The 22,821-nt window shown below is 41.3% G+C and overlaps 1 protein-coding gene and 1 pseudogene across 4 annotated transcripts in view; one reads left to right on the top strand and one right to left on the bottom strand.

The window, feature by feature from the left end:
* CHD6 (chromodomain helicase DNA binding protein 6) overlaps positions 1–22,821 on the top strand; it is a 218,600-nt gene that overhangs the window by 57,840 nt on the left and 137,939 nt on the right. For all 4 annotated transcript variants that reach the window (XM_073606328.1, XM_073606324.1, XM_073606325.1 and 1 more), the window contains 3 exons: positions 672–722; positions 3,086–3,567; positions 14,368–14,515. In XM_073606328.1, coding sequence (XP_073462429.1) covers positions 690–722; positions 3,086–3,567; positions 14,368–14,515 — 663 coding nt within the window. In that variant the 5' untranslated portion in view covers positions 672–689. The remainder of the gene's footprint in view (positions 1–671; positions 723–3,085; positions 3,568–14,367; positions 14,516–22,821) is intronic.
* On the bottom strand, positions 21,333–21,448 carry LOC141114621 (5S ribosomal RNA; annotated as a pseudogene).

The raw sequence follows: 22,821 nt of genomic DNA, 5'->3' as shown, positions 1-22,821 counted from the left end.
ATTGGGGGGGGGGGATTTACACTAGGAGGGGGAAATTTGGGGAACTACCTCCTAACTTTTTTTTTTTTTTTTTTTTTTTTTTTTTTTTTTTAGCTGGCTCCTAGAGTCAAAGCAAATTTGTCAAGCCCTGTGGTAGCCAATCGGCTTCTAATTTCAGCTTGTACTGTTAAGCTTTGACAAAAAAAATGGAATCTGATTGGTTTCAATGCAGAGCTGCACCAGATTTTGCACTCTCAAATTTTAGTAAATCATCCCCATAATGTTCCTTTACCTGCACAGCTGATCCTGTGTGCCCTGTATTCTATCACCTGAATAGCACATTGCTTGATTGCCAAAGGCATGCATGGAGACCAAGTTTTGCCCGCCTTTGTTTTGTCACATTTATTCTAGCAAACCTTATAGCACATTTTCCTATTCTATATATTTGAAGCTTGAAAAAATATTTTCCGAACAGGTGCTCCTCATAAATTCCCAGGCAGCCCGTGCAATGAAAAGGTCTAAGAATGCTTTGCTGTGGTGTCCCAATCTAACAGGCTTGTTTTATGAAGTTGGTCCTCCTGCAACGTTTAATTTTTGAAGAATGAAAATAATTTGGTTTGCTGAAACTTTTTGTTTCTATTGCAGTTATTAGATTTGACAGTAAAAATGTTTTTCTTTATTTGTCATCGTAGGTGCAAAACATTTAATTTATGATAATGAAAATACAGAAACAAGAACAGCAGGTGAGTTGTTTACATTTCCTCTAATTGGAAGCAGCGATGTTCATTTATTACAGGCATTTATAGTGTGCTGACAGTTTACACCGTGCTTTACATTCACATGAATTTAAGGAAAACATGCTTGAATGAGTTCACTTTGAAGATGAAAAAGGTGTTGATTAAAAAAAATGTTATAATCAATTTACAATATGTGAATATTACATAGGCCAGGTACATTTATTGTGTGCTTTATACTTTTCTTAATATGTGAAGCTGTTTCTTTTTTTTTTTTTTTTTTTGGGGGGGGGGAGGGTATAATCCAGTGGAACCTTGGTTTACGAGTAACGCGGTTAACGAGCGTTTTAAAAGACTAGCAACTTTTTTTTTTTTTTTAATTCTCACTCGGTTTACGAGTGTTGTATCACAAAACGAGCAGAATTCAAGCTAATGGGGTGTGCAGTACCGCATTTGGCCAGAGGTGCGGAGGCGCCGTGGACACTCAGAACAGTTCGGAGCCACTCGGAAATACTCAGAAACACTCGGAAATACTCCGTTCCCAAGTGTTTCTGAGCCTTTCTGAGTTCAGCCGAGCTGTCCCCGAGTATTTCCAAGGCTCTCTGGCGCCCCCCAACTCTGACCACATGCGGTATTACATGTAATAGAAGTCAATGCAGAACTAATTATGTTCTTTTCCATTGACTTCTATGGGGAAACTCGCTTTGATATGCAAGTGCTTTGTATTACAAGCATTCTCCTGGAACAGATTAGGCTCATAATCCAAGGTTCCGCTGTATATATTTTTCTTTATATCGCCTCTAACTTCTCTACCTTCTGAATGTTAAAGCCCAACTCCTAGCCAGTAAGGTTTTTTTAAATTTTGTTTTTGGAAGTGTGGGGAAGAGTCAGTTCAAACTTCTGTCTGGAATTTCATCTTCTGGTGGGTGCTTTAGGCTGGCCATAGACTGATCAAAATTCGGATGGTTGCCCTGCTATGCCTTTTTTCTCTTTCTTTTCTGTTTTCTGCCCCCCGTCCTGGAAGTTGGAGCTCTTCCCCTCCCTGCCCCCCATTTTTTTTTTTTCCTTTTTCTTCTTCGCTCGGGGTGTACAACCTTAGGCTGGACCGATTTTTATTTCCTGCAACTATAGGAAAGAAAACCCCTGTGGAACCATTGTGTTCTCCTGGCGTGGGTAGAACACAGTGATTATTAATTTTTGCATGTAAAATCTGGCAGGCTGGATGTACCCAAGTTGATTGATCAATCAACTTTGGTACATTCAGTCTGCCCATACATGGTTCGAATCTCGTTCGTTTCCTGCTGAACCAGCCAAGATTCGAACCGTCTGTGGCCGGCTTAACAGGCAATACATTCCCTACCGATCTGCATTATGTGACATAATGTTATTGCATTTGCATACTCTCTGCACCTGCCCTTGGGCTAGTGAAGAATTTCTAGTTGTAATCGGTGCCAAATGATGTACCCTAGTTTTTCTATGATATATTTTTTTTTTCTTTTAATTGCACTTCTTTGGCCCCTTTCACACGGGTGGACCAATCGCGTCTGCCTGTAAATTTTTTAGGCGGACCCAATTGGACCATCCACTGCCCTCTATGGAGTGGCCGGTGTCCGTTAACACCCAACATCCAATCTGATCCTATCCACTGAAAACAGATGGATGGGGATCCTATCCGTATATCAGATCGGATGGCTGTTGGGTGTAAACAGACAGGCGATCCGTTTTCCATCCAACCACCCATAGAGCAGAGCGGGCTCTGTTGGTGTCCGCTCCGCATAGGCGGAGCAGAGCGGGCACGGACAAGCCAATCCGCCTGCTCAGTGGGGATCAGCGGACAGATTCCCAGCTGAGCAGGCGGACTGGTGGCGTCCACTACATGTGAAAGGGGGCCTTTGTGTATTACCTTTTGCACCTTTTTGTTATCTAAATTTTAAAAAACCCAATAAAATCTTTGTTTTAACAAAATTTGGCTGGTACAGCAGAAACCATCTGAATTTCGATTCATGTATGGGCAGAGTGGATTTGATTTAAATCATAATTTAAATCACTAGTAAAAAGGCTTGATTTAAATCAACCCGATTTTAAATCAAACAAATCTGATTTTATTTTTTTTTAATCATTGATTTTTATCCACCTGTATGGGCACACTGGTTGTACTGAAGTCTATCTATTGACCAGATTGTTGGTGTCAGTAGGTGGAATAGTGCCTAAGAGTCGGATAAAGGCAAGCAAAGGGCCACAGTTGGGAAGACCCCTGTTATCGAGCCAGGGAAAAGGTGTTTACCATTTTGATTCTCTGTAGTCGACACACCAACTATAGTGGACTTTTGTAGTGATTTATAGTAATTTTTTTTTCTGTTTTGTTCTACCAGCTGCCCAACCTGAAAGCACTTAGCTATTCACCAATGTCCAGTGCCTCTATATCCTGCGAACGCCAAGTACTTGCCCCGTTCTCCGAATCAAGTCTTGAAGATTTCCACCCTGTAACACTTTTGGACACTCCTTCTCGACTCTTGGCTGAGGATGAACTCTTTCCAGAGCAGGAAACTTGTGAACTTGGCTCACCAAACAATCTTAACGGGATGGAGGACAGCGGAGGGGGTGGGACTGGTGTAAAGAAAAAACGGAAAAAAAAGGAACAGGGGGAGGAAAAGGAGACTAAACCAAAGAAAAAGAAGGAGCCCAAGAAAGTTAAAGAGCCTAAAAAAGCAAAAGAGCCCAAAGAGGCCAAGGAACCCAAACAGCCCAAGAGCCCTAAGGAACCCAAGAAGCCAAGAAAACCCAAGGAGCCAAAACCTCCTAAAGAAAAGAAAAATTCAGAAACGGTTGTTAAAACCAAATCTAAGAAAACAAGGTGAGCATATGCTTAATGTAAACCTTTTGTAGAGTTGCCACTATGAAATTAATTAAATAACATTTTTCTTCCTGATTGGAGCAGGTGCAAGGTTCTCATTGTTTAGCCAATGAAGAGCTGTATTGCTGCCTCTGAAAACTGTCCCTGCCAGTCCCTCACTTCTACTGTGCATGTATGGAACAATTTCATTCTTTCCCTTTCCACAATTTACAATGGCAGCTGTGTGACTCCCCATGGGCCTATAGAATATATCTAACAGAAGCGTGGGCAAGTGGATATAAGATCTTGGAAATTTGGTGAGGGTTAACTTAAAGTGGTTGTAACCCTAAAAAAGAAAAAAAAATGCTCCTGTTCCTTTAACCACTCGACCTCTGGAAGATTTACCCCCTCATCATTTTTTTCCCCGATATGGCACTGCGTTACTTTAACAATTGCACGGTCATGCAACGCTGTACACAAAATGTATGTCCTCCTTTCCCACAAGCAGAGCTTTCTTTTGGTGGTATTTTATCACCACTGTATTTTTTATTTTTTGCACTATAAACAAAGAAAGACGGTCAAATTTTGAAATAAAAAAAAAAAAAAATATATATATATATATATATATATATATATATATATATATATATATATATATATATATATATATATATATATATATATATATATATATATATATATATATATATATATATATATTTAATATAAATAAAACATTTTACTTTCTACTATAAAACCTATCCAATAAAAAAAAAAAAATCTAATTTCTTTATAAACGTAGGCCAATATGTATTCTGCTACATATTTTTGGTAAAAAAAATCCCAATAATATATTGATTGATTTACGCAAGTTATAGCGTCTACAAACTATTTTTTCTTAAAATGTATTTATTACTAGCAATGGCGGCGAGTGGTGGCGATCAGCGCCTTATAGCGGAACTGAGATATTGCGGCAGACATTCTGACACTGACACTTTTTGGGGAACCGTGCTAAAAAAAATATCCACCGTCACTGTACTAATGACACTGGCTGGGAAGGTGTTCACATCAGGGGCGATCAAATGTTAACGGTGTGCCTGGCCAGTGTTTTTCTATACTGTGTAAGGTGCTTTTACTAGGGGAAGACACAGATCCTTCCCTCCTGCCAGAACAGTGATCTCCCTTGTTTACATAGGTAGACCGCCATTCTGCCTCTCTGCCCGATGATCGGTGGGTGTCAGCGGATATCGGGTCCACGTTACCCGCCGTTGGGCTCTCGCTTTGTGCAATCACAGCAGGAGCAAGCCACCTTACCCGGAAGAGCCGAATCACGTGTGTGTGTGTATATATACAGATGTGGAACTGCTATGGGGCGGACCTTAAGTGGTTAAAGCATGAATAACCGCACAAGGCTGTTGCAGTGTAATTTGTCCCTTTCTATGTTCTAAAATACCTTCTTGCACAGCTCCACTCTCTCGTCCCACCGGGAGGCCCGAACAACCAGCCGGCACGTCCGCCGGCTGGCCAAAGACCCGAAACAAAGCCGATGCTTTGTTTGGGTCTCGGATCTAGTAACCCGAAAGCAATGTCATGACATCACTTGCATCACTGATTACTGGCATCTTAAAGGCACCAGTTTAACCACTTGACAACTGGGCACTTAAACCCCCTTCCTAACCAGACCAATTTTCAGCTTTCGGTGCTCTCACATTTTGAATGACAATTACTCAGTCATGCAACACTGTACCCATATGAAATTTTTGTCCTTTTTTTCATACAAATAGAGCTTTCTTTTGGTGGTATTTAATCACCGCTGGGTTTTTTATTTTTTGCGCTATAAATCAAAAAAAGACTGAAAATTCAGTAAAAAAAAAAATCTTTGTTTCTGTTAAAATTTATGGCAGAGTATTGCACATTATTGCAGAGTATTGCACATTATTGCAGAGTATTGCACAGTATTGGCACAGAGCAGCGCTGTAGGCACTACAGATCCAGCCCACAGCGCTGCTAAAACTATCTCTCCCCCTCTCCCCTCGCACTGTACAGATCGGTACAGAGAGGGGAGGGAGGAACCATTGACGGAGCGATTATGTTGTAAACGGCTGCTACATGCAGCCATTTACCGCGATCCGTGATGCGCCGGGACTTCTGGACCCGGCAGTCACGGATGTTTGCGGTAGCGCGCCCCAGGGGGCGCGTGCAAGAGCAACTTTCTGGGGGGATGTCCATAGACGCCCTCCGAGAATAAGCCGACCCCGCTGTAGCCGTCTTTCGGCTATGGCCTGGTCGGCAAGTGGTTAAAAAAAGAGAAAGTATACAGAGGAGGGGTTTGGGGTCTTATAGATCCCCGATCCCTCCATAAAGAGTACCTGTCACTGCCTATTACTGTCACAAGGGATGTTTACATTCCTTGTGACAGCAAATAACAGTGATAAAAAAAAGTGTAAAAATTTTAAATATACAGAATATCGTCACATAATATCGGTTATCTGCCTGAGAGGTGGCCGAAATATTAGTAATGTATCGGCACTAAAAAACGATATTGGTTTATCCCTAGTGATATGCAGTTTGCTTTTGATCCGTCTCTGCAGTGCTTTTTGCGGTGCATTTTGCCCTTATGCAGACACATTTGGTGTGTTTTTTGATGCATTTTGCATTTTCTATGCTTTTTTTTTTTTTTTTTGTTAGGCAGATTAAAAAACACAAATCAATGTAAAATCACGGCACTGGAAAAAGAAAGGTTTGGGACTTTAAATAAGGCATTGAGTGTGAGTACCCAAGTGCCGCCATCCCTATATAACATAAGGAGAAAAAGTTGGGACTTTAACATAAGTACCAGCTGCCTCGGCAGGTTTGCTCTCCTGGGCAAATCGCCGTTCCTGTATGTCGGCCGCTTTAAGAGCTGTAGCGGGCCTGCACGCCACAACGCGACACCGGAGCCGATGCGCGTGGCCAACGGTTGCTCCTGACAGAGACAGAATGGAGATCTGTCAATATAAATGGACAGATCTCCATTCTGTCAGGCGAGGAGAGACAGATCTGCTGCTCCTAAAGATTAGGAACAGCAATCGATCTCCTCCTCCTCCAGGCAGTCGCATTCCTCCACAGTTAGAACACGCATGAGGGAACACAGTTAACCCCTTGATTGCCCCCTAGTGTTAACCCCTTCCTTGCTAGTGACATCTATACAGTAATCAGTGGCTTTTTTTTTTTTTAGCTCTGATCGCTGTATCAATGTCAATGTTCCCAAAAAAGTGTTTGATCTGCCCACCACAATGTCGCAGTCCTGCTAAAAATCGCAGATCGCCGCCATTACTAGTAAAAAAAACAATTTATAATAAAAATGCCATAAATCTATCCCCTATTTTGTAAACGCTATAACTTTTGCGCAAACCAATATATGCTTATTGCGATATTTTTTGTAAAAAAAAAGTAGAAGAATGTATGTCGGCCTAAACTGATGAAGAAATATTTTGTTTTTTAACATTTTTTTTTTTTTTTTTATTATAGCAAAAAGTAAAATATTATTTATTTTTCAAAATTGTCGCTTTTTTTTTTTTTGTTTTTTGTTCATAGCGCAAAAAAATTCAAAAACGCAGAGGTGATCAAATACCACCAAAAGAAAGCTCTTTTTGTGGGGGTAAAAAAAGGATGTCAATTTTGTTTGGGTACAGGGCAATTGTCAGTTAAAGCGACGTAGTGCCAACAAGGGGACCCCCAGATCCCGGCCTTATCCCTGTGTGAAATGGTAACTGGGTACAAATGTACCCCTACCATTTCACAAAAAAAGTGTCAAAATGTTAAAAACGACAAGACACAGTTTGGGGACAAGTCTTTTATAAAAAAATAAAAATGTCCCACGATGTCCATTCATCATCTTCTATCTTGCCGCGACGGACTGAAAAAGAAAAAAAAAAATCAGCTACCGACCCGCCTCCATGGGAGGCTCTGGCCGTCTGATGCTCCTTCGGCTTTGACAGTTCTTATATAACTGAGGGTGGGGCCACCCGATGACGTACCTGGTGACCCCGCCGCCATGGGGAAGCATGCTCCTTTTTTTTTCAATGATTTTCATCTATATTGCTGAGACCCGACAATTCATTACAGCCGCGATCAGTTTTGAATGACAATTTTTCCTTTTAGAAATGTCATTTTGTGCCGGTACTGTTCTAAACACGGGAAAAATGTGCCACTTTACAGGCATACTATAGACACCCCCAGGCACGATATTTAAAGGAATATTTCATTTTTATTGTTTCACTTTAAGCATGAAAAAAATCACTGCTCCCGAACAAACTGCCGTTTTAAAAAAAAAAGTTTTGCATTGATCCATGTCCCCTGGGGCAGGACCCAGGTCCCCAAACATTTTTATGACAATAACTTGCATATAAGCCTTTTTTAAAATGAACACTTTTTTGATTTTTCATGTTAGTGTCCCATAGACTTTTTAACAGTGTTCAGGCGGCTTTCGAATTTGCCCCAAACGCCGCATATTGTTCGGTGTTCGCAAACATCCGAACAACCAAAGTTCGACCCGAACCGTTCGCCCATCCTTAATAATTACATACTGAAATTTGTGGGTATTGAATGGGGAACTGATGGTGTATAAAATCTACAGATTTGACATTGATCACTGATGGGTAGAAGATAAATATAGATAATCAAACAGTAAAATACATGATTGTATACAGAGAATTGCATCCATATAGCTCTACGCGTTTTGTGGAGTATGCTCCACTTCCTCAGGACAAGATACAAATCTAGAAAAAATATAAAAAATAGTAATAATAGTTTGATAATTTGCCCAGATATGGGAAAAAGAGAGGGCACTAAACCCACCAAAAAGGTGGGATCCCTACCTTGGCATGCTCACAAATCAGTTTGAGGTTCAATATGTGGCAATGTGAAATGAGAATCGTCAGGTGGCCTCTGCATCGGGAGCTGTGGGGGTACTGCCCATGACTGTCGGGACATTGAGAAGTGCCTGAAGAAAATTGCAGATCTCCATTGGGTAATGGGTGGTAGACGAGACTAGCACTCCACGAAGGGTTCTGCAAAAATGGTTTATATGTATATCTCAACATAGGGGTAAGTATAATAATGGTCAACAAGTAAAAAAACTGTGACTGCCAGTGGAAACCAGGAGTTAGGCAAGAAAAGAGTGAAAAAATATATCAAGTGAATAACTGGAATAAAAAATTGAAAAAAAGCCCAGCTATGAAAAATATACTACAGTGCCTGTTACCGATATATAATGTGAAGGTGCTTGGGCAAATATAAATTTGCCCAAAAGTGACAAGAAAGGAATACACCAATTAGTATCCTTCCCAAGTAAGGAGAGATACAAGAAGTAGACACGTAGGGTGACCTAATATGAGCAGCTGGAAAGGCAAAAGACAAACCATACCTGAAAATGCATGTGATGGCCAGAGTGCAGTTGTTAAAATCACGACACAAACGCACTACATACTTTTCTGCAGCATCTCCTAGAAGTCTATTAAACCAAAAACACACTGTTTTGCTTTTAAAAAAAAATGTCCCTGGCCCTTTCCAAAAACACAGCGGCAGAAAAAAAAAAGCATAGATGTGACTGTGTCCCATAGAAACCATGTTATATGGACTGTAGTGCGTTTCTGCAAAAAAGCGCCAAAAAAACAAAAAATGTACACAGATCACCCAGAGGGGAATGTTGTTGTTTTTTTTTTTTTTTTTTTGAGGGGAAAAAAAAAGTGGAGATTTTCTTTAAAAAGTTTATGGTTTATATATAGGAAAACTTGTGGTAATAGTATTGCAGAACCTTTGTAGGAAAGGTGTTCGATTGTATGAATTTTGCATGTTTTGTTGTGATGTGACCAAAAAAGAAATCTACATGAACAACAAAGATTTATTCATGTTTTATTTAACTACTTCAATAATGGGCACTTTCACCCCCTTCCTGCCCAGGCCAATTTTCATCGCTCTCACGGTTTGAATGACAGTTGCGCGGTCATGCAACACTGTACCCAAATGACATTTTTATCATTTTCTTCCTACAAATGATTTTTTTTTTGGTTGTATTTAATCACCTCTGGGTTTTTTATTTTGCTAAAAAAAAAAAAAAAAAAAAAAAAAGACAAACTAAGACTTTACTTTTTGAAAAAAAAAAAAAAAAAAAAAAAATTAAATCAGTAAACTTTGTAAACAAGTAATTTTTCTCTTTCACTGATAAGCTGCTCTGATGGGCGGCACTGATTAGGTGGCACTGATGAGGAGGCACTAATGTCGCACTGATGGGCAGTGATAGGCGGCACTGATGAGGAGTCACTATATATGTCGCACTGATAGGTGGCACTGATTAGGTGGCAGTGACGAGGAGGCAATATGTTGCACTGATTAGGTGGCACTGGTGAGGCACTAATATGTCGCACTGGTGGGCAATGATAGGTGGCACTGATGGACACTGCTGTGGCTACATTGATAATCGGGGCACTGATGTCAGTCAAGGAGAGCCGAAAAATGGCACTTCATTGTTTACATGTGACCCGCTGTGATTGGACACAGCTGATCACATGGTTAAAGAGCCACATCGTCGCGAGGGCGGTGGCACTGGGGCGGCGACATATGATGTAGCCCCAGAACGAGAGGGGATCCCGCCTGCTGTCATTTTAGTATACAGAGGGAGGTAGTTAAAGGATGATTACATTTAGTAAACTAGTTCTCGGCACACTCGCCCAGCACCCCTCCTTTGATAATTTGGAAGAGGAGGCTGTGCGATGTCATATGGGCCACATGGTAAAGATCTTGGTGAATCTGTGACAGGTAAGTGTGACACCTGGATAGCATGCTGGGGGGGGTGTCAAGGTGAGATGAAAAAGGATAACTGACCTTTCGTATGCATTGCGGTGAATTATCACATGCATGTTGCGTTAAGACAAACTATATCTTTTTGAATGGGCTGCCAATGCATCCCAGGACACCAAAAACAAGTCCAGACATTTTTGCGTTTTCCCGTTTCCAGTGGTCAAAACGTTCTTATCCTGAACGTGATTTTTCCACGTTCAGGAGAGGGAGGTTGAAACTCGCCTAAACGCGGCAGCTCCTAATTTCTGCTAAAAGCCTATTTGTACATTGACACATAGGCTTTTATGGAGCTGAGTTTAGGAGCTTTGGCAAAAAAAGCGCTGCCAGTGTAGGCTGGTGTACGTGAGGCCTTCGGCAAACTTTTCCAGGAAAGAGACTGCTGTGAAAGTTTCTGTGATGGTTCCAAGTCTGTTTATATAGGACAGTGCTGTGTAAATCTAAGATGGAAAGCACATGACAAGACAAATGTCTATTTCCTGTCTTATTGTCCCTGCAAGTTTTCTGTACGTGTCATGGCTCCCAGTCCTTGTGTGCAGGATGACATAGTTGCTGGCAGTCTGCCTAGCCATCCTGGCATCAGTAACTGCAATATTAAATATCTTCAGACTGTCCTACATGTATTTAATGGACTTTGTGATCTACTTTTAAATGTTAGGCATGTCCTCTCAAAGGTGTAAGCTCTAAATTGTTTGGGCCTTTTTTTTTTTCTATCAACTGCTTCTCGCCCACCGTATAGTAAAATGACAGGAGCACTCTCGTTCTGGGAGAATGTCATATAATGTCCTCCCATTCTCGTCGTGCATGCACTCCCACGGGGTCACTTAGCGTGGCGATCGGTAGTGTGCCATGTCCCTGGGACACAGGGCATCATCGATCACGGTAAAGAGCCTATGATGTAAGCTCTTTACCATATTATCAGTTGTGTCCAGTCACAGTGTAAACAGGAAATGCAGGTTATCGGCATTCCTTTCTCATCACACTGACAGCGCAAGGAGAGGAGAACCGGTAAGCTGCATTCCTCAGTGGGAACATCTGCACTATCACAGCACTGATCATCATTGTCCTGATTATCAGTGCTGCCTATCCATGCTGCATATTGGTGCCTCCTCATCAGTGACAGTCAGTGCAGCCACATCAGTGAAGGAGAAAAATTACTTATTTACAGCATTTTATAACGGAAACAAAAAAACTTTTTTCTTTTTCAAAATTGTTGGTCTTTTTTCATTTGTTTAGCAAAAAACCCAGTGGTGATTAAATACCACCAAAAGAAAGCTCTGTCTGTCTCAAAAAAATGATAAACGTTTTGTTGGGGTACAACGTTGCATGACTGGGCAATTCTCATTCAAAATGCGACAGCACTGAAAGCTGAAAATTGGCCGGGGCAGGAAGGGGGTGAAATTGCCCAGTAGGCAAGTGGTTAAAGCAGAACTGCGCTGCATCTGAGCACCAAACAAAAATGCTTTTTAATTAATTTTTAACATTACCCATCCATATCTCCATGTTTTATTTTAATGAGAAATCCTTTTGAAGAACACCCCCGAGCATTTCTGGCCGTAGTCATCTTGAGTAAGGGCAGATGATTCATGCAGCAATTACTTCCTGGAATCCATCTACACTTAGCTAAGGCATGCAGGGAGAAGGGTGAACTTAGCTGAGAAACCCCCTCATCCCCTCCTGGAGACTGTTGGGGTTTAGGACATCATTTGCCTAGGACTGAAAACCAGGAAGTAACTGAATGAAAGCAATGTAAAGCATAAAAAATTTAAACTAGTAAATATATATACTTATCTATTTACTAAAGCTAGTGGCATAAGGATTGTAGATGGTCAATGTTAAGAGAGTGAAGTTCCTCTTTTTTAAAGTCGGTTATTTTAAACACTTTTAAATTTACAAGCTGATAAATTGATCATTTTATATTTGTTTCATCATTTTGTATCAAATGGTTTTAAGATTATGGCCCGTTCACACCAGCAGGCACTTGTTATGGTCTGTATAACGCACAAGCACTGGGCGCATTGTGTAGAGGCAGTGTGATGTGTTACAATACATAGTACTTTTTTTTTAGAAGTGTTTTTGTTTTTTTTGTTTTTTTTATTAACCACTTCAGCTACAGAATATTTTACCCCCCCCCCCCCCCTTCATGACCAGACCATTTTTTTCCTATTGGGCACTATGCTTAGTTAACTGGTGATTGCGTGGTCATGCAGCACTGTACCCAAACGAAATTTAGATTTTTTTTTTTTTCATACAAATAGAGCTTTCTTTTGGCGGTGTTTGATCACCACTAGTGTTTTTTTTTTTTTTTTTTTTTTTTTATTATACAAGCGAAAAAAGACCGAAAATTTTGAAAAAAGAAAAAACCCATTATTATTTACTGTCTGCTATTACAACATCTCCAATAAAAAAAATTGAATTTCTTCATAAATTTAGGAGAAAATTTATTCTGCTTACATATTTTTGGTAAAAAAAATTCCAGTAAGCGTATATTGATTGGTTGGCATGAAAGTTATAGCGTCTACAAACTATGGGATAAAAACTGTAATAGTAATGGCGTTGAGCAACCTTATAGCTGTACTGTGATAGTATGGCGGGCAATTTGACACTTTGTTGAGAACCAGTGACACTAGTACATCAGTGATCAGTGCTTATAATATACACTGACACTGTACTAAAGACACTGGCTGGGAAGGGGTTAACATCTAGCAGCAATCAAAGTGTTAACTGTGTGCCTAACAATGCTTAGTGCATTTACTTTGTGCTGTTTTTACAAAGGTATGTGCTGGTTTTTATTCTCTGATTTGCAGGAAAACAAAAACTGGCACATCCCCACTGTCAGGACAGAGCTCTGCATTGTTTACCTTCACAGCACTCTATCCGGTCATCCTCTTTGCCAATCAGTAGATTCCGCTCGACAATCCTTGGTCGCTGATCGACTTGTGCTGTGACTGATCACAGCGCAGCTGGGTCGGTGAGCATGAGTCCCCTACCCAGAAGAGCTGGATCATGCAATTGGGTACGTGATCCTGCACAGGAGAGCTGTTCTGCCGCCATACTCCTACGTGAGGTTGTTGGCAAGGAGTTAAAATGTCACAAAATGATACTTCATGCAACTCTATGCACAACAGTGCATTGTGACTACACGCGGCGTTGTGTGTTTCATAAACAGCAGTCTTGGTGAATTTTGTGTGCAATGCACCTCTATGATGTGACCCGGGCACACAGAACTGCTTTGAGTGTTTGATCAATACAAGGACTTAATGCACCTGAATAGGCCCTTAAATGTTTAATACAGGATGCATCTGTAACTAATAAGAAATCCCAAGGCTACAGTAGCTGCATGTTGGCTGCCTCTGTCTAAATGACTTATCAAAATGTTGTGCCTGCTAGGAGAGAGCTTATCACAACATAGCAGTAAATTCAAAGCGGTGTTCTGCCCCCCCCCCCCAAAAAAAATAATAAAAGCCATTAGCTACACATACTGCAGCTGCTGACTTTTAACAATGGGACACTTACTGTCCTGAAGTCTAGCGATGTCAATTTCAACACTGTCTTAACAAAAAGGGTTAAAGATCTTTGGTTTGGATACCGCATTGTATGTTAATGAGGGGAAACAGACTCTGTCCCCGCTTTGTTCCCCTGAAATTGTTTAGAATAGTTTGCAGCCGATGGTTTAGAAAGGTAAGAAATACTTTTAAATAATTTTTGCTTATGCTGTTTGAAAAGGAACACATAACAAAGATAGTAGGGTTTCTCAAATTCTACTGCAAAGGTGGAAGTACACTTGAAACTGCATATTTTGAGGAAAGGAGGGCTACATCGGAGACATCTGATTGAGCAGATCATGAAGGTACCACTTTGGTTTATTTGCTTGGGAATGGAAAAGTTTGCTTTAAAATGTAATGGCCCTGCCTTACTGTATAACATTTTATATTCTTAGATTTTGATGTTAAAAGGCCACTTACCTTGCATGTTGCTTTTCAGCAAAGAACAGGGACCAACACCAGTAGAGAAGAAGAAGAAAGGGAAGAGGAAAGCAGAATCCTATGAAGAAGGCATGGAGAGTGACCTGTCTATGCTGAACTCAGCATGTCCGAGCACAGAGGAGTCTACAGAGTCACTTGACAGCCAGGTACCATAACAAATCCAGGTTATGTATAACAGATGGTGCCAAATATTACCATTAGTAAAAACGTTTTTTGTACAACACAGAGTAAAACATTTATCATATAAAATAAATGCAATCTAATTTTGAAATTCACTGCAACACATTAAAGTGAAACGCCAGGCAAACCGCTAGATATGTAAGGGGGAAAAAAAAAAACGCGCTTTCAACAGTTAAATAAAATCAGTCAAGAAAGAGCAGCAACTCTCATGTGTGATATCACAAAAAAAATATATAAACCTTAAAACAGAGTCGCACGTAACATTTAGAACAACATACTATTCATAAACATATCAACATATGTATTAGTGCAATGTTATAAGTCCTTCTTCAGAAAAGAGAGGTTAAAAAATAGCATGGACATCCAATGCTACACAGTCTTGTAGACAGGTGTAGAACCAAGGTAGTGAGAAAAATAGAAGCGTCACACTCCTGAATTTTCAATCAGAGTTCATAGGTACACTCCAGACATTCCAGATCTCCTCCTGTGCGGTTAACACTGCATGTGACCACCACCAAAGAAAAATGCCTGCTTATCAGATATGTTTGACCTATAAAAAGGTCAAAAACACCTATCACTGATTGCCCTGCCAGAGCCTTTGGACTGCAGTCTGCTCAGCACACGATGGTCCTGTTGACATTCTCTCCTGTCCTCTTGCTTTCAGTTGTCCACGGGTATCTGCTCCCTCCAGCATTGGGCACCTCTTCATCACAGATACCCCTCATAACAAATTCCCCTCATCACAGAACATCACTGTGATCAGTGGCAATGCTTGGGGATTGATGGGATCAGTGACAGGCTTCAGGGGGGGGGTGGGGGCATGGCATCAGTGGCAGCTGTGGTGGTGGTAATTGGGTTCAGTGGCAGTGCTGGGTGCCAGGATCAGTGACACTTACTTTCTGTCAGATTCCACTCCTTTTCCCCTACAAATGTTTCTCGGGTCCCTCCGCTCCACAGACACCTATTAGGAGATGGGGTCTTCTCAGACAGCCTCTGTGACCTTCTCCAGCTCCTCCCTCTTTACTGTATCGGGTCAACTGACTTGCATTCCATCCCATGCGGCTCCCCTGGATAGGCCCACGACTTCCCAGGCAGGGAGACGCACTTGCCCGCCCTCCAGGCTGAGCCCTAGCCCTTCCCAGGCTCCTGACAGGCAAAAGAGGGCTGCAGGTTCTCTGCAAGTCACTGGCACTGATGGTGCTGACTCCTGGCCCTCCTCAGCTCACCGATCCTCTGCTCGCAGCCCCTGGGGTTCGAACCAGTGGGTTCCTTCATCTAGTGAGACTAGACTGTCCCCTGTGGATTCCTGCTCTAGGAGTCCCAGGGTCTCTCAGCCTCCCGTGTCCCTCACTGCTGCCAATCCCCGGTACCTGGACATTTGACAGGAAGGAGCGGTCCCCTGGGCTTGTTCTGGGCTTTTGTTTTGGGTGGCCTGGGCCAGTTCTCTCCCCTGTCCTTCCCACAGTAGATAGAGCTGTTAGCGGCATTTCCCAGCTCTCTGCGCCCTGCAAGGCTCCTCCTCCAGCTTCTCCCCCTTTATTCAGGTGAAAAATTTAAATAGGCGGACCCGGTGGAGAGGTTGTGTGAACGGTCTGCTATGCGGTGCAGTGAGTGTTTTCCCTGATCCAACCCGAGCCAACTAGAGAGGACGGTGGGTCCCCTGCACTTGGGGCCATGTGCACCGCGCACATGAATGATACGCTATTGCTTCTTGGGCGTCATTTTGCCGCCCCTCTTAAAGTGTCGCATGGGTCCGATGGTATTACGGGCCCTGCTAGTGTGTATCAGGCTTAAGGGGTAAATTTACTAAAACTGGTGCACTCAGAATCTGGTGCAGCTGTGCATGGTAACAATTGGCTTCTTTCTTAATTCAGCTTGTTCAATTCGGCAGTACAGCCTGGAAACGAATTGGTTTCTATGCAGAGATGCACCAGATTTTGCACTCTGTTTTTGTAAATCACCCCCTGTACATGTACTCAAGCTGTGTATTTAGTGTTTGCCTGGAGTGCATTTGAGTTAAGTATACCCAAGGGATTTTTTTTCTTTTTTGGTCAGAAACTAAGGAAATGAGCAACTCCATAAGCAGAAATTACAGAACATCTGTGGGAAAAGTCCTTACACAGACTACAAGTGAAACAGCTAAATAACATTTTTTTAACTGACTTTTATTGATTTTTCAACAAGGATCCAGAACAATAGAAAATGTCAAGCATACAAGCTGTAAATCTTGGGTTACAACATTTGCAATGGATTTTGATTCGAATGAAGACACATTCTGGGAAAATATAAAGATCAATAAAGAGTGACTTAGCAGTTCATTGTAGATCTATAAGAAATGTATGTTACCTGTTGAAAACACAATTTGTCTTCTGTTGATAGACTATTTTCTACTACATCAATCATGATAGTATATAGTAGTCTAGTCTTAGTGGCTTAAAATGGCTAGGGTAATCAATGGAAGCGGATATAGCTTTGTCTACACTTGACATAATTGTAGGGAAAGAGCTAGAGTGAAATGAAGGGGAGATAGCGAGGAGTAATAGTGCTGGAAGGGGAAAAGAACATTCTAACCTTTCCATGGAGCCAGAGCCACCTCCCGATGCCGATATGAATCAAAGTAAGACCTAGGCAAGGTATCTTTTATCTAAGTTGCCATAACTCCAAACTTTACTAGGTGTGCGTCATCAGACCACCCTGGGCTCATCTGAGAATGCAGAAAACAGCACCATGCCATTACATGGCAGTGTTCTCTGCAACAATTTGTAGCCGCCCACTACTGGAGGTAGATGCCCCTTGGCACATGACCAGGCAGAAAAATGTGTTGCATGTAAAAAATAAATACTCACACCGTGCATCCAGAAAGTATTCACAGCACTTAACATTTTCCACATTTTATTATGTTACAGCCTCATTCCAAAATGGATTAAATTCATTAGTAATTCTACAAACAATACCCCATAATGACAACGTGAAAAAAGTTTGTCCCATTCTTCTTTGCAGGACCTCTCAAGCTCCATCAGGTTGGATGGGGAGCGTCGATGCACAGCCATTTTCAGATCTGTCCAGAGATGTTCAATTGGGTTCAAATCTGGGCTCTGGCTGGGCCACTAAAGGACATTCACACAGTTGTATAGCCACTTCTTTGTTATCTTGGCTGTGTGCTTAGGGTCGTTGTCCTGTTGGAAGATGAACAATCGCCCCAGTCTGAGGTCCAGAGTGCTCTGGAGCAGGTTTTCATCAAGGATGTCTCTGTACATTGCAGCATTTCCCTCGATCCTGACTAGTCTCTCAGTTCCTGACACTGAAAAACATCCCCACAGCATGACGCTGCCACTACCATGCTTCACTTTAGGGATGGTATTGGCCAGGTGAAGAGCAGTGCCTGGTTTCCTTCAGACATGAAGCTTGCCATTACGGCCAAAGAGTTCAAACTTTGTTTCATCAGACCAGAGAATTTTGTTTCTCATGGTCTGAGAGTCCTTCAGGTGCCCTTTTGGCAAACTCCAGGTGTGCTGTCATGGGCCTACTACTAAGGAGTGGCTTCCATCTGGCCACTCTACCATAAAGCCCTGATTGGTGGCGTGCTGCAGAGATGGTTGTTGTTCTGGAAGGTTCTCCTCTCTCCACAGAAATGCTGGAGCTCTTTCAGAGTGACCATCGGATTCTTGGTCACCTCCCTGACTAAGGCCCTTCTTTCCCAATCGCTCAGTTTGGCCAGGCAGCACGCTCTAGGGAGAGTCCTGATGGTTCCAAACGTATTCTATTTACAGATGATGGAGGCCACTGTGCTCATTGGGACCTTCAATGCTGCAGAAATGTTTCTTCACCCTTCTGCAGACCTGTGCCTTGGTACAATCCTGTCTCTGAGGTCTGTAGACAATTCTTTGGACTTCATGGCTTGATTTCTGTTCTGACATGCACTGTTAACTGTGGGACCTTATATAGACAGGTGTGTGCCTTTCCATATCATATCCAATAAACTGAATTTACCACAGATGGACTCCAAGTTGTAGAAACATCTCAAGGATGATCGGTGGAAACGGGATGCCCCTGAGCTCAATTTTGAGTGTCATGGCAAAGGCTGTTAATACTTATGTACGTGTGATTTTTTTTTTTTTTTCGTGTTTTTTATTTTTAATAAATTTGCAAAGATTTCAAACAAGAATTTTTAGGAAAATCATGAATTTTATTCATTTCGGAATAAGGCTGCAACATAGCAAAATGTGGAAAACGTTAAGCGTTGTGAATACTTTCCGGATGCACTGTGTGTGTGTGTGTGTGTGTGTGTGTGTGTGTGTGTGTGTGTATATGTGTATGTGTATATATATATATATATATATATATATATATATATATATATATATATATATATATAATATACACACACACATACACCCCCCCCCCATAAAAGGGCCAGCTGAGGTGAGGGTAGAGCATAAAGCTAAATTGGTGCTTTTTGCAAGCCCTCAAGAAAGCTTCAATCCTGTCACCTAACAGGTTTGATACTAAGAGACCTAGCTGTTGGCCTGTCTTGAAAACTTTTGTTCTTCATTTCTGGCCAATAAAAAGGTGTTTTATTTTCTGTTTTACAAATATTGAGTCTTTAGGTAATACCCCAAAGGAAAATTGTACAGGATGTTTAGTTCTGAATAAATGTAATCTATTACCCAAAAAGGGATGACGACCACAGTTCAGCACTTTTCCCCTGCTCACCTCCGCCACCTTTTCATTGCTTTCTCACTGCTCTGCTCAGCCACTGGGATCAAGCATCAACAGCCTTGTGTAGTCATTGTATTTGGAGCTTACACAGGGCTGAGGACTCTCCCCACCCACATGTGGCAGTGAATCATCGAGTACTAGCGCTGTCACACGGAGTGAGTTGCCTTCACCTCCATACATTAAAGTACTGGGTATTTTCTTTGCTTTTTGCAGCTAAATGGCTTTACCTTAAAGTTTAAAAAGGGTAATTTTTGTATTTTTTTTTTTTTTTTTTTCAATGTCAAAGGCCAGTTTTCCATAGGTTGGCAACAAAATGTCTGTGGGGGAAAAAAAAACAAAAATGTACACACACACACACACACACACACACACACACACACACACACACACACACATATATATATATACACACACAGTGGTGCAAAAAAGTATTTAGTCAGCCACCAATTGTGCAAGTTCTCCTACTTAAAAAGATGAGAGAGGCCTGTAATTGTCATCATAGGTATACCTCAACTATGAGAGACAAAATGTGGAAACAAATCCAGACAATCACATTGTCTGATTTTTGAAAGAATTTATTTGCAAATTATGGTGGAAAATAAGTATTTGGTCAATATCAAAAGTTCATCCCAATACTTTGTTATATATCCTTTGTTGGCAATGACAGAGGTTAAACGTTTTCTGTAAGTCTTCACAAGGTTGTCACACACTGTTGCTGGTATGTTGGCCCATTCCTCCATGCAGATCTCCTCTAAAGCAGTGATGTTTTGGGGCTGTCACTGGGCAACACGGACTTTCAACTCCCTCCAAAGGTTTTCTATGGGGTTGAGATCTGGAGACTTGCTAGGCCACTCCAGGACCTTGAAATGCTTCTTACGAAGCCACTCCTTCATTGCCCGGGCGGTGTGTTTGGGATCATTGTCATGCTGAAAGACCCAGCCGCGTTTCATCTTCAATGCCTTGCTGATGGGAGGAGGTTTGCACTCAAAATCTCACGATACATGGCCCCATTCATTCTTTCATGTACATATATATATATTTTCAAAGCGCCAAAAGGATTACTACCAATATAAGTCACCTCATGTATGTATTAATATCCTGGATAAAAATGACCACATGATTTGAGCAGCTGCAGTGTGAAATTGGTGTAAACAATTGATGATAAAAGATAAATAATAAATATACTGCGCTAAATGCTATATGCATTATATTGCTACATACAGAAAAATAAATGTAAAATACTGAAAATAATCAATAAATAGTCCCCAGTGAAAAGTGCTGGTGCTTGTGGAACAATGATGAAAAACTCATATACAGTGCTGTGACTTGATAAGTAGTTCCATGCTCCTTTATGTGCTTAAATAGGGTGCCCCCCTAGTAGATGTGCACTCACCCTTGGGATTGGAGCAACTATTGCTAGTTAGGTCAAATGCGTGTGTGGGGCAACCCCTGTAGATATCCTCTGGACCGTTGTTAACTATGATGAATGTTCCTCATATAGATGGATAAAATAGAGAAAACCTCATTGCGCAGTACCGTTTAAAAAGAACTTTTATTCCAAAGAATTAAAAGATATTCAACTCACATGTATGAGTGCCTGATATCCTGGCACCTGGAGTGAACAGCAGGTAAAAATATCATCCGTGAAATCTGCCTGATCAGTTCATGCAGTGAAGGGCTCGATTTCCGGGTATGGGCTGAAGTTATCACGATCACGTGACTCAACCTCTATGCATTTCGGCCTACCAGACAGCCGCCCTTAGGAAGTTACAATTCCACCATTTTGGTTGAGGGCATAAATACCTTCAACATAGATCACGTGTTATAACATAGCAAATAGCATTAATTTACCTGCTATTAACTTGGGACTGCTCACAATCTAACTACAAATGCATTTAGGCAGTGTAGAACATATTTTAAAAATATGATTGATAAAATACAATAAGAACAGATCAAGAAAATACAGTAAAATAATTGCAAATTATAAAACATTAATAAAACAGACACCCAATGTGGACAATATATAACTCTGCTAGTGTACCAATGTAGTGACTCCTAGTGGTGAGCTTGCACCTGGTATTCCCAGGCGGTCTCCCATCCAGGTACTAACCAGGCCCAACCCTGCTTACCCTCCGAGATCAGATGAGATCGGGTGCTTTCAGGGTGATGTGGCCATAGGCTTGTACTGCTAATCTGTACACATTAACCTAATAGACAGCTCGAAAGCCATCCTGGATGTCAATTGTTCACTCATGTGCTACAGCCCACTAGGTGGCCACAGGTATTAACTGTCCAAAATTAGGTGGTCTGGGATAAATGCAATAAAATTAAAAATTGCAAATTACTTTCTTCTGAAGAACTCCAAGAAGACCGAAAAAACCATAAGCGAGGGGAAAACCAAGGAACAGAAAGAGGGATCTAATAATTGGTGATGAAGCAATTGAGGTCCAGCTCAATATTTAACCCCTGAGGGGTTGGATTCATTTTGGGAAATATGTTTTATCATGTCTGATCCCCTCCAATGCCTGTTCACGTGATCAGTAGCGTAAAAAGACAAAAAGGGGTCACGACCATGAACTAGAAGAAAATGGTTCGATAAACACTGTTTTGGGAAACCATTGCGTATCTTAGCAATGTGTTCCCCAACGCGGATAACCAAAGTCCCGGAAGTGCTTCCCACATATTGAAACCCACACTTGCGTTCCAGCACATAGGTGACGTGCCTGGTGTTGCATGTGATAAAACTTTTTATGGGATATTCTTTGTGGTTCTGGTTTGATTTAAAATGTGGTTTGATTTAAAATGTGTGCGTTTCCTAGGTGCAGTCAAAGTGTTCCTACAAGGTAGACACTTGCCATATCTGTTGGTATATTTGGTAAAATTTCTCTGTGTAGGGGCTTTTTGTAAAATCGGCCAATACTTCTTAAAAGTTTTCTCAAGATGTTTATACTGTTTATTGAAACCTGTTATGAGAAAGGAAGGGGTTTGGGACTTTAAATGAGGCACCCATATGTATATATAGTGTGCCTCCATCCCTAATGCGAAAAATAACAATGGAGATTTGGGACTTTGAATGAGGCCATAGACAGTGTGGAGGTAGGTAAAATTGAAAAACATATACTTTATTCATGAAATAGCGTACAAACATGATCAATACCAGAAACCACGTAAATGAAAAGCATTGTAATAAATAACAATTCATCAATATTTACACTCACATATGTATGTGCATGTGCAATACAAGCATCTAGGGTACATAATGTATAGTAGCCACGTGCCCCGTGGAGATCTGATTAGATAGGTGAGCACATATTCCAAGTAAATTCATATATGTACATGTAACATAAAACACCACTAACCGGGATACATGTCACAAAAAACAATGAAATCATAATAAGTTGAAAGATAGTATTCAAAGTAAATGGTAGGAGCAAGGTGTATGACAATTCCCAAAGACCCAAGATAGGTGGTTAGATGGGGGCATGTGTCAACATCCCCAAAAGTGCCCGACGCGTTTCGTGTGATGACACACTCATCAGGGGCGGAAGCTTTG

This window comes from Aquarana catesbeiana, linkage group LG12 (assembly GCF_042186555.1).
Source record: "Aquarana catesbeiana isolate 2022-GZ linkage group LG12, ASM4218655v1, whole genome shotgun sequence".
NCBI classification, from domain to species: Eukaryota; Metazoa; Chordata; class Amphibia; order Anura; family Ranidae; genus Aquarana; species Aquarana catesbeiana.
The sequence above is the reverse complement of the archived record's forward strand: the minus strand, read 5'-3'. Positions and strand labels throughout refer to the sequence as shown.